At 37.4% G+C, this 12550-nt stretch overlaps 1 protein-coding gene and 3 non-coding genes across 5 annotated transcripts; 3 read left to right on the forward strand and 1 right to left on the reverse strand.

Moving 5' to 3' along the window:
• Positions 1-1345: 1345 nt before the first annotated feature.
• trnap-agg lies at positions 1346-1417 on the forward strand. Its single transcript has one exon. It is a non-coding gene; the product is annotated as a tRNA-Pro (tRNA).
• Positions 1418-1833: 416 nt separating this feature from the next.
• trnaw-cca lies at positions 1834-1905 on the reverse strand. Its single transcript has one exon. It is a non-coding gene; the product is annotated as a tRNA-Trp (tRNA).
• An 870-nt stretch (positions 1906-2775) lies between these two features.
• trnag-ucc lies at positions 2776-2847 on the forward strand. Its single transcript has one exon. It is a non-coding gene; the product is annotated as a tRNA-Gly (tRNA).
• A 1045-nt stretch (positions 2848-3892) lies between these two features.
• kncn (kinocilin) lies at positions 3893-10846 on the forward strand. Of its 2 annotated transcripts, none has more exons than XM_015372579.1 (5): positions 3893-4180; positions 5838-5906; positions 5997-6062; positions 8604-8697; positions 10647-10846. In XM_015372579.1, exons 1-5 carry the CDS (start codon positions 4033-4035, stop codon positions 10720-10722), a joined length of 453 nt encoding a protein of 150 aa, XP_015228065.1. In that variant the 5' UTR covers positions 3893-4032; the 3' UTR covers positions 10723-10846. The 2 variants fall into 2 exon arrangements, with proteins under 2 accessions (XP_015228065.1, XP_015228066.1); XM_015372580.1 differs by having other exon boundaries at positions 3894-4180; positions 10577-10774.
• The last annotated feature ends 1704 nt before the right edge of the window (positions 10847-12550 follow it).

The raw sequence follows: 12550 nt of genomic DNA on the forward strand, positions 1-12550 counted from the left end.
ACCACCTAGTGTCTATCTGCGCACGCGCCTGGTCATGGGCGGGTCTAGATGGGGGGCAACAGGGGCTCCTGTGGGAGTGTTGACCCCTGTTATGGCCACTGTACTGAAAACACAAACCTCAAATACTTAAATGTACATCAGTTTTTCTTCAAATAAGTTTATATCAGCTTGATTTCAGCAGATAGGTTTTAAGAAACATTTTATAGATCAGTTTTTGTAGTTTAATACTAAATCAGTTTCTTAAGCTTGGTTTACTTTTGACTTGTCTGAGAGGTCCGCAAAGCCTAATGAAATCATTTTGGGCTTCCAAAACTACCTAAGCAGACACAGCTGCGTGGAATAACATGACAAGTGAGCAACAGCTCCTACTGACCAGCGTTCGGGAATGTAAACATCTAGAGATCCTGTGATTAAGTAAATACCAACACCGACAAAAGATTGTAGAAGAACTCCTGGAAAGAAATTACTGCAGCTTTTGGACAGCACGAGGAGTCTTTGAAAATGGCCGTGTTTTCTACTTCCTCATGTAATGCGGTGTTGTCAGCTTGCACTGAACACGGCCCCCCAGGAGCCAGAATGGGGGGAAATGGGCCTTTTATGATGATATGGTCTGACAGAGGAGACCGTAACTAATTTGTCCACAAGAACAATTTTGTATTTTACCTTTACAAATTCCTTCAGGAATTATTTAAAAATTACAGAAATGACCAGTTTATGGTTTAATTAATAAACCAAAGAATGTGCTGTTATTGTTTTTTTTTTCTGTTTGTATATGTGTGTGTTATTGTTTTGGTCTTTGTCCCCATGGAAAATCACTGGACCCACCCTGGCCCCCCTGGTAAATTCCATGTAGAACTACCAGGTGTTTGAGTTATAACTTTTTTAGTATTGCAGTGCAGTACCTCTAATGAAAGCTAAAGCTGATTGCCTCCTGGAAATACTCTCAAATAAATGAACATGTGAAACATGTCCATTATTTTACCACTCTAGATAGCTTAGTTACTAAAGTGCTGTTTTGTTTGAAGTGGCGCTCACCTTACTGGTTATACTAGCTAAGGCATTGCAGCTGGTGCCAAACAGGTGTTAACAGGCCCGGGTGGAGAAAGCGGCTGAAAGGTCGGATCTCATTACAGTCTCACTTGATGGCGTAAAAACAGCACAGATTTTAGTAAACGATTCACAGTTTCAAGCAGCAAAGTGAAACCCCAAACACAAGCTAACATCAATAATTACCAAACTTTTCAGAGCTACATACGGTATGCAAATATAATAAACATTTTACAACAGGAGTAGGTCCCTCCAACGCTGTTTACAAAAAAGGTGGGATTGTCTGTATCAGACATCTGGCTCGTTGGTCTAGGGGTATGATTCTCGCTTAGGGTGCGAGAGGTCCCGGGTTCAAATCCCGGACGAGCCCTTTTTTTTTTCCAATTCCTGTGTCCTCTGCTATTAGGTCCTGTAAGGGTCCAAACGAAGCCTGTAGAAACAAACATACATATATTCCGTAAAAATTCAAAAAATATCCACTGGACTTGGTTTTCAAGTCCAGTGAAAACCAAGTCCAGTGGATATTTTTTGAATTTTTACGGAATGACTATGACCTGGATGACTGAGAACCTTCATCAGCAAACATACATATATATTGACAATTTTTTTCTTTTATGCGCTATCTCCTTTTTGCTATTTCTATTTATCTGTGTCTTCCTTTAGATTGGATCCACTTTTTTAAAACCATAAATAGTGTTGTCATAATTAAACATTTGTGTCAATGATACACTTCCTAACGGTCATGTCGCTTGAGTATTACAAAATGGTAAAACTCTCAAAAGGTATTGACCCCGACGTGATTTGAACACGCAACCTTCTGATCTGGAGTCAGACGCGCTACCGTTGCGCCACGAGGTCTCAGATACCTCGCCTATTAACTCAAAAAGAATAAATAGTGCGCACTATGGTTCGCGGTTTGTGTTTTTTGCTCAGATAAGGTAAGAGTGATAAGTAGAAGTGGTGGACGTCACGACAAGATCTCGGGTTTAATCCTTGTACCTATCTTTTGATCTCTTTTAGTTATGGATCCCGCCCATGCTGGTGTTCAGCATCCACAATGATTAGATTTACCACGTCTAATTTAAGTTTCCTTTCACTTCAACTTATTTGACTACCGTGTCAAAGCTGGGGGAACGATGTTACTTTTCAGGGTGGTATACCTGGCTTTATGTGTTGAAGTTGACGTGGAAGGGGTTGATACGACAGACTGTTTTAAAAAAAAATGATAACAATATCTGATTGTGTATATTAGTTGACAGCGTAATGATGCATGTGGGCGGAGCGAGACATGCATCTGGCTGTTGTCAGGTTATAATGATACACCATGCAAGACCAGAGATGGCAAAAGTACTCACTTTCCGTACTTGAGTAAAAGTACAGATACTTGTGTTAAAAAATACTCTGGTAAAAGTGGAAGTANAAAATATCAGAAAAATCTACTTGAGTACAGTAACGAAGTATTTGTACTTCGTTACTTCCCATCTCTGTGCAAGACTAAACTGGGTGCACTGGAGCTGGATCTTCAGGAGCATCAAAGCTGCTCCTGAAGATTACGTGTCCGTAATGTGTACAACTATCAAAAATGAAGCAGCAGAAGCCCTTTTTCTGTCTCCAGTGCTTACGTTCTGAACGTAGCACAATGCACGATATTAGTTGTAATGCAATATGCCTGCACTATATATGTGGTCTTAGATATATTCTATATTTCCAAAAAAAGCAGTGTGTGTCGCGTTGGTGGTATAGTGGTTAGCATAGCTGCCTTCCAAGCAGTTGACCCGGGTTCGATTCCCGGCCAACGCAATCCTTTTTGATTTTAAATCAGATATATGTTTGGTTCTTAGTAACAAGTATCATTAACTGTTTGAGATTGGTATTCAAATTATTTTTACTTATTGATATTGTATATATTATATATATATTATATTATACATTATATTATATAGCTTAGTTATTTCAAAACATAATATTTTGTGTGGTGTTTTTAGCCTTTTTTTTAATCTAGTATCTTCTCTTTTATTTAGTTATCAATGCAAATGAATTCCAATTCAAATGAACCCCAAATCTGTAAAATGTCTAGTCTATACAGTCCAAGCTAGGACTGTATAAACATAATTATCTCTTGGGCCCTGAACATTCACTTGTTGACTGTAAGGTGAGTCCATGTAAGAAACAGACAAAAATAAATAAATAAAAACAAACAAACAGAAAGGCTGTATATTACATGCAGCCATCAAGATTTCCAGTGATTTATGATGAATGAAGACACATTGTCTACCTTGAGAAAAAGGTTTGTCACCACAATAGCCAAAGAACTGGTTGAATAAAGGCTACAAAAAATGAATGAAGACAGTCAGAAGAAAACTTGAGGAGGAAATGTATCACTGTTTCACCACAGAGTGCTGTAAATTAATTTGTTACCCTGCTCAACAGCGTTAATCCTGCTTACCCTCCTCTTCCCTGTGTTGCCATGGTTTTGCTATTTCTATAGCAACTGCATGCCTTTGTGGATGGCCTCGGGCCCCCACCATAGACTCTCCAAACCTTTCATTACACATTCCCTTCAAGCTCACAAGCAACTCGTAGAAGTCACACGTCTGACTCTTTAATTACGGCCTTTTCTCTTTGCCTCTCGCCCTGTCTCTCTGTGTTTATCCACAAACGGAGCCTGTGATACCAGATGCTCAGACTGGCAGAGGTCTCTGATCAGATTTGAGGCAAAGTTCCCTGTCATACGATTCAGGGCTCCGAGCATTCTCATTTTCAGTAGAAACCAGAGCTCCACTTTAAAGATTCATGAGATCCCTTAACAACCGGAGAACATAGTCTAAACCAGGGAAAGTGATTGTGCATCAGAGAGAGCAATAGAAAAGAAAGGGAGAAGCTGTTGGTGGAACCCAGGATCTGAGCTGAGGTAGATTTCAGTGTATCAGTGCTGGGAGACAGTGTGTGGGTGAGTGTGGCAGGTGGGGGATCTCCACCTGCTGAATGAACCCTGTTAGCATCGGGGAGTACCATGGGCTACGGGTGGGCTCGGCCCTGCTCGGTATTGTTGCCGGCTGCATCATTATCGGGGTGTCCAGGGAATGTGATGCTGATGCTGTAGGAGGAATCTTCCTGGGAGCTGGAGGCCTCGGTGAGAGCATGTAACCCTGAAAGAGAATGATGATGATGATTTGATAATTTCCCTTCCAGATTAGCATTTGCAGATAATGAGAAGAGATACACAAAGTTTCCAATCATCGTTTTAATGGTCTACTGTAAATATGAATCATTAAATCCCTTGCTTTAAAAGAAAAAAATGCTTTTTTAGCAAAGAAAGCATTGCAGCTTATACCTTTCAAATCTTTGTTTTCTAAGAATTTTCTTTGACAAATAAAAATCTAAAAAGTGTGCTGTACTCCTATAATTATAAGCTCATATGAAGTAAGATACTTTTTTTTAACAAACGTATGTGCAGGTGTCTGAATTTTTAAATAAAAGTCAATAAACTTAAGTATTATTTTCAGCTGCACATGCATTTCAGAAAAGATATAGCACTCCATCAATAGCTCTTCTTCTTCTTGTTTAATGCTAATTGGTGAACAACCTCAGGGGGTTTTAGATTTGTCCTTGTAAATCTCAGCTGTACTTGTAGTTTTGCAAAGTTGTAACTTTGTAACTTGTATCAACCTCTATTTAAACTCTTCCACAGCGTTATACCTGTGTTAGTCTTCTTGATACTTTTGCTCACTGATGTTTTCCTAAAAAACCTGAGTCTTTTAACAGCTGTGTTTATTATGAGATGAAATATGTATATCTATAGATATATATATATATATATATATATATTTGTATATAGCTGTTTTTTTTAGATTATATTGACACATATGACAAAGTAATATTCAAGTCATTTAATTAATTTCGGCAAAGATCAAATGCCCCAAATTATTTGATGATTAATGTTACCCATTTTCATGCTATATATAATTTAGAGCCTGTAACCAGAACCAGCTGATAGTAGGAGGAGATGCTGTAATAAAAGCGAGTCCTGACTGGTTTCCTGGAGAGAAAAGAGCAAAGGGCAGCGTTGGTGATCTGTGGAAGTCAACATAAGCATCTATATACATAGTTAATGAGAAATTCATTCTCACCAAGGAGCAGATCAGCTTTCAATAATTAATTTGTCTTGCTAACATGCACCTACTTGCATTAGGGTTGCAAAACTGATACTTTCACTATTTTGTGCGGCTGAGCAGCAGACGTCCTAATAATGTTTTTGGGGCTTGTGTGGCTCAACGCCGCCTCCGACACACAGGCTGACTAATGAGTTTGAACAGAGTGTTCTCGGCAGATTGTTTTCACTCCTTCTGCAGTTTCATGACATTTTAAGCACAGACATGCATCACAGCCACCCTCAGGATCTGCCAGGCTATGATGCCAGGTCTTCAAACTAATAAGGTTTTGTTATGTACTGAATAGGAGGACAGTGCTGCAGAACAAGCATAAAACCTGTGTTTAAAATTTTACTTTGTATTTGATCTGAACTAAAACAAGCTTCTGCATCAGGATCATACCAGAAATCATTATTTTACCCTTGGGAGCTTAAAGACTGTATCGTTGAAAATTCCTGATCATCTCTGACAAAATCAGAGAATAGATCTTATTGGCTTCAATTGTTCATAGTTACTTCTATTTTCCAGGCATCAAAACCATTAAGACGACTTCTTAAAATAAATTAGTTACTTAGAAGAGGCACATTTTAAAGCAATGTCACACTATTCACCTAAACATCGCCCCTTTCTGCTTTGCAGGCATGCTCATTTCAATCTATCCCTTCATAAAAGCTTGGCTGAATATCAACAACATCCTGCCATCTTTTGGTACGTTTTATTTTTTTTAAATCTTTTAATGAAAATAATTGACTGCTTTTACTTTTCAATATTGTTTGTTGTTTTCTTTTGTCCTCTTAGGAAACTTCAGAGTTCACCCAGCTGCAGCTAATGCTGATCAACCAGCTGAGACACTGAGACGAGAAGGTAAGTGGAAACAAGATCCTGGAGAAGAGGCTGATGAAAAGCTGGCATCCTTAAATTTACTCAGTGAATACAGTACTTTAATATTAGCCACAACGGAAACACACTGATAACATTAAAAAATTAAACGGCAATAAAGGATAAAACCGTAAAATTAAGTACACAATAATAAATTGAGAAACTTACTACAAAACACAATAAAATATTGCAAAAATATACAAAAACAATACAGGTATCAATTAAAGATATAGTGGAGGATGTTCTCATTTTTTTAAAAAGACACAACCTCTCCACTTTAACAAAGAAATGCACATGCACAACCCTGTACACGCTCCCAAGAGGGAATTCCTATTATATGAGTGCAAGAGCGTGCACGAGCCCATTTCTCCTCATGCACACTCTGTTTAAAAGTTGCTGTTTGCATCACTCATACAAGCTTATTTTCCAAAAAAAGATTTGCAATTTTTCCACTATGTCAGACTCATCACTGGTGTGTGAAAATGGGGACTAGCACGTAGGACGGCCTTTTGTAAATATATCACCAGACTGATTTACAATTAGGAGGACCAATTACTTTGATGATCCACCCGGAAAAAGAACATCCTCCACTATACCTCTAAGTAAAACAAAATTTCACTTATGTTGAAGGCTAGTGGATAAAATTAAGTATTTCTTAAAAAACATTTAAAATGGGAAGTGAAGCCTGATTAATGTACAGAGGTAGAGCGTTCCATAACCCAGGGAGACCAGCAGAGAAGGCGATGTCCTTTCTAAGCATCCGCTTTGAGCTGGGAACGATAAGGAGGAAATGGTCAGCGGACCTAAGTGAACATTTGGAGATGTTGGGCTGGAGAGGTTCTGCCATGTAGGACGGGTCCACCTTGTTTAAGACTTTAAAGTGACGCTAAGGGATCCTGTGTTGCTTAGATGGGATAAAGTCTAAGGACTAAGCTGTAGTTGTGGACGTTAGTTTTTAAGTTAGGGGCATAGTTGGTGACTTCGTACTTGCCAACAAACTTCACCCCTCTCTGCTGTATCTACTTTGCGTGTTTTTGTCATGACTGCTTATTGCTGCCGTTGACCCGTTGTCAGACTGTTTTGGGCGGTCTTTAGAGCCCAATTTATAAGTGGCGAAATTAAAAACACTCTGAGCAGCTTCAGGTTCTTCTCAGCTTACCACAGCTCTAGTCATTACAATAGATGGCTCAAAAACGTAAGGATTGGGATTTAGACACCCAAGTGTCCTTTCACCTATGTTTTCCTTCATACCTAGGTTCTTAACCGTTTTAAGGTATATACATATATATATATTTTAAAAATATATTTACCATGAGGGTAAATATATGTGTATATATATATACCCATCTATATAAATACCCATGTTAATACGCTGTGCAATAACCCTTTATAATAAACAGTCTAAATAAGAGAGTTCAGCTGTCATATATATAAATATGAACACGTTGTATATACTCCCTTCCACCTTTTCCTCCTTTTGGTACCTTCTTCTTTTTGACTATTGAGCCTATGTAAAAAGTTAATTTCTTCACTGTGAGACCAATAAAGTCAATCAATCAACCAATCAATATTATGTACTCAATGTACTCAACAGCTAGCTAAAGCATCAACCAACCCTGTGATGTCACTGATTGGAGCACAGCAACTTGGCAGCACCCCCGCCAAAATATTCTTAAACCATGCTTCGTTTTTCTTTTACGTTTATATTTTTCACATTTGTAATATAATTATCTACAATACTACAATCTCGTGAACTCAGCTAGTTTGGTTAACTGTTTCATTTCCATGTTAAAAACAAACACAAGGACTTTAATGTGAACTCTGAAATAAGCTGGAAGTCAAAGCGGACGAGGCAGGACGGAAGCAATATGCACTGTTTTACGTCTTTCTGTTAAAAGAAATGCATTTTGCACCCTCTGCAGATGAGAAAGCAATGAAACCTAATATATTGGAAAACTAATAAGCAACTATTTTGATTCGTATTCAAATTTATGAGACTGCAGTCATAAACCTCAATGGCTTTTAACGGGATGTTATGCAAAAGTCAAAGATTAAAGTTAAATGAGAATTTGTGGCAAGATTACAAATAACACTCTCCACCTACACTCATCATCCAATCTGATTTCCCCTGTGCTAGACAATGATACTCTGATGTGGGTACATTTCCCAGAAAACATAGACAGTATCATCATATTTGGTTTTTATTTTCAAAATCCCTGATTTTCAGGGTTCCTGTATCTCATGTGTAAGATTATCCAGTAAGCTAGTCATTACTCTGTAATATATTGTCGGACAGGACAACTAATGGTAGCTGAAGGTTAAAGCTGCACAGATCTGAGAACAACGTGCAGTACTAGAGTTGATGGCTGCAACCTTAAAGGGTGGAATATATGTTGGGTGGCATGAGATAAATGCTGTGTTTCTCTTTTCCCCTTCATCATAATCCATGGTGCAATGCAGTTGTAACAATGTGTAACAGTAAACTCATTGCAGTGGTGTGTTGCTGCTCTCCTGTGGTCTTGACAGGCACTCAAAGTCAGCTCCAACTGGAGCGCTCCAAGAGCAGGATGGGGACCTTCATGGAGGGAGGACCAGTGGCTGAGCCCAATCCAGATGAGGGGTGCGGACTAAAAATACAAATATATAATAAATACATAACAGGCTTTTTTGTAGTCTCCTTAGTCTTATTCCAATTGAAACCAAATTAATCTCTTTTCTAAAAAAAAATCTGCACGCAATACCTGATTATTTAAATGGACCTTATTTTGTTTTATATCTGGAAATTTATTTAAATTAAAACTATACAATCACATTTATTTGAGTATTCACAGGTGTAGCAGTTGTTAATCCACCTTTGGCAGCATTTCCAGCTTTTCTTTTTTAATGCAAGTGCAGGACGTCTATCTTCAGGTATTTTGGCCCATTGCTTGCAGTTCATCTTAAGCTATGTCATGTTGGATAGGGCATCAGTGCACAGACATTCTCAGATCAAACTGCAATCTAGACTCTGACATCGGGACATTAACATAGTAGCTCTAAAGCCACTCCTTTCAAAGCTTGTCTGTCCCTTTTGGGTCATTGTGTATTCTGAATTTAAGAGCACTATGGAACATGTTTTTATCCAGGATGTCTCTTTACATTGCTACAGTCATCTTCTCCTCTATTCTGACTAGTCTGCCAGTTCCTGATGCTGAAAAACATCCCCATATCATGGTGCTCTCACCACCATGCTTTACTAGGAATGGTATTGGCCAGGTGATGAGCAGAGCCTTTTGTCCTCCAAACATTTCACCTGAAATTCAGATGAAAGCGTTCCGTCTTTGTTTCATCAAGCCAGAGAATTTTATTTTTTAATGAGAGTCCTTCTGGTGTCTTTTGCAAACTTCCTACAGACTCTCTTTTATGCAGCCACTCTGTCATACAGGCCTGATTGGTGCATTGCTGCAAGTATGCTGGAGCTCTGACAAGGGTCTTTCTTCCCCCATCACGCACGTTCAGGTGGCTGACCGCCTCTCGGAAAAATCCTGGTTCCAAACGTCTTCTTCAAATGAATCATGAAGCCACTGTGCTCATTAAGACCTTTAAAACTGCAAAATTGGTTCTCTATCCCCACCCCATATCTGAGCCTTAAAACAATCCTCTTTCTGAGGTCTCCAGACAATTCCTTTGACTTTACGCTCTGTTTGTATTCTGACACGCATTGTTAACCTCCAGACCTTATATGGACTGGTGTGTGCCTTTCCTAATCATGTCCAACAACGTGAATTTACCACAGGTGGATTCCATTTAAGCTGCATGTATCCAGCTTGCTAAATAGCAAGGTGGATACATGGAAACAGACCCCTCATCTCAGTTTTGAGCTTCACGGCACTGTAAATACCATCTTAAATGGATTGTTGGTTTTCTATTTGTAAGAAATGTGCAACAATCTTAGAAAAAAACTTTTTACTTTTTAACACACTTTTATGATCAGGTATAGTGTGTACATTTTTTTTGAAAGAAAATAATTTACTACCATTTTGAATAAGACAGTAAAAAACAAAGTGTGGGAAAAAAAACACTACGACACATCAAACCTCAGAAACCTGTTTATTTTAATATGTTTATTTTAATACATATGATAAATATATTGCTAATATGATTTTTAAGAGTTACTTGAGAAGAAAGTAGCTAGCATAGAAGACTAAATAGATGACCTTAACAGTATATTTGATTTATTTACATAACATTGATTAATCTGTGTTGCATTGTCAATTGTTTACATATAAGCAATGATGCTTATCTAATCTAGTCTTTTAGAAAGTTCATGTTTCTTAGTTGGATGAAAAAGTTGGACTAAATATATTATTAAAAAAAAACAGATGGAATTTTGTAATAAATTAGTATGAATATAATTTACATCTGTAAATGCCAGCAAGTCCAGACTAACCGAGTAAAGATCCGTTTTCTTTCAGATTTTCTCTTTATATGTCTGTTTTCTGTCTTTCTATCTTTTTCAGTTCTGTCATACACTGACACCCACCACATAACCCTCACTGCCACCGTGACTCATGCATTGGTCTGTTGCAGGACGTCTTCAGACATGCCAGATGTCTTATCCAGATGGAAAATGAAACAGTCGCCCACTGATCAAGACCCTCCATGATCTGATCATGTGAAAAAAGTGGACCAATAGAGACTTCAACTCTGTCCTGTGTTTTCTGTTCATTTGTTTGAGCTGAGCTGCAGGTTACAATTTGCCCCTTAATGTGTATGCTATCCATGTTCTAATAAACCTAAAGATATGAAATCAATAAATGTATTTGTAAATTTGCTCATTTCAGATTCCCAAAGCCAGGTTGAAGGAGTTGAAACTAAACTGAAGGTTGTTTCCACATGTTGTGAACAGCTACAGGTCTTACACTCACACCGTGACCTGCTCCCCATCGTGCAACATAATGCACATATTCAGGACGTGAAGAACTGCTTCATGGAAGGAAGGCTGCAGCCTGACAATAAAACATAACCTGCTGTGAGGGTGAATAATGCTAAGTTGTGTTATTAAGCCTTTAACAATCAGGAGCCTGAGCTTTCAGCAGTGTCTCATTGACCACCTGCAGCTTCACTGCTAGGCGTCAGGAACCACAAAGGCTCACCACTCAATACCTTTGCGTCACTGAATGCAGCCATGAAATAGGATGTGAAAAATACTAGACTGCTGACCCTTTAGAATGGATTTTAGTCATCTTAATTTACGGCGTTCAATTGTTTTCCTGATAATCTTCTGTATTCTTTAAATATTTTTTCTTTTCTCCTGATACTCTTTAAATAAATACTTTTGATATTTAAATTTGTTGAGAAACTTGTGTGAAATTTACAGGATAAACTTTTATCTCATACTTCTCTGTATGAGCCATGGCAATAATGCTATCTTATACTATAAGCACAATCTTTTTAAAGAAGATCACCAGAAAGATGTAAATTATTTTACAAGACTTAAATAATGTATGTTAGGCAAACATAATATAAAGATGAGCTGTCAAGAAAGAGCAGCAACAGCCTTCATCCTCATTCAGCTCACTTCACGCAGGGTTTTTACGGCAGGTCATATTACAATTTATTAATTGGACACTTTAATATCAAACCAGTATTAAAAATATTACCAAAGTAGTTCAGGATTTAAAAATAAGATTCTTGCAACAAAGTCTTGAAATTGTTTGATCCATATTAATTTTTCCCAGAGGCTGAAGCTAATCATTAGAGTTTTAGAGACTCATGCTGAAGTAGACTTCTAGTGTGTAAAAAGCTCTTAGTCTTAACTTCCAGGCCCAACTAATATTAAAATATCTACAAAGAAGACATAAAAGCAGTAATTAAGCATTCTTCGTATTACCTTTTAACTAAACCTCACTTCATATTATGTTCTTTACCTTAAATAATATAATTCTTAATCCAAGATGGTAACCAGTTACATTTGTAAAAGGATTTACATGAAGAAGTTGTTTTACTTTTTGGACTAATCACTTTTCATTGAGCAACAAATCTATGAAGTATTGCTACTCTTACTTGAGTAAAATTTCTGGCTATTCTTTCCACTGCAAGCAGCTTATGTTATTTGGAGATCAGATAAACATTCAGTAAGGAGTACATATTGTTGGTTGAAGTTCTTTACCCTGATCCAGCATCTATTCATGACCTACTGTATGGATTAGTTTAAGGTTACCGGTATTTAAAATGGATTTGGAAATCTTTTTTGCCCAAATTGTAATTTTTTATATCATTTTATTAGTAAGTATTCTTTTTTTCTAGTATTTAAAATACCACAATCTGCATTTTTATCTTTTCTACATATTAAATAATGGTCACACAATTACTCATTACCTCAGATTTTGGTCGTATTTGAGTAGTTTCTTGCAGGGCTCCATTTTACTTTTACTATATATAGTAATTATATATATATATATATATATATATATATATATATATATATATAT

This window comes from Cyprinodon variegatus, unplaced genomic scaffold (genome assembly GCF_000732505.1).
Source record: "Cyprinodon variegatus isolate N-32 unplaced genomic scaffold, C_variegatus-1.0 Scaffold73, whole genome shotgun sequence".
NCBI lineage: Eukaryota > Metazoa > Chordata > Actinopteri > Cyprinodontiformes > Cyprinodontidae > Cyprinodon > Cyprinodon variegatus.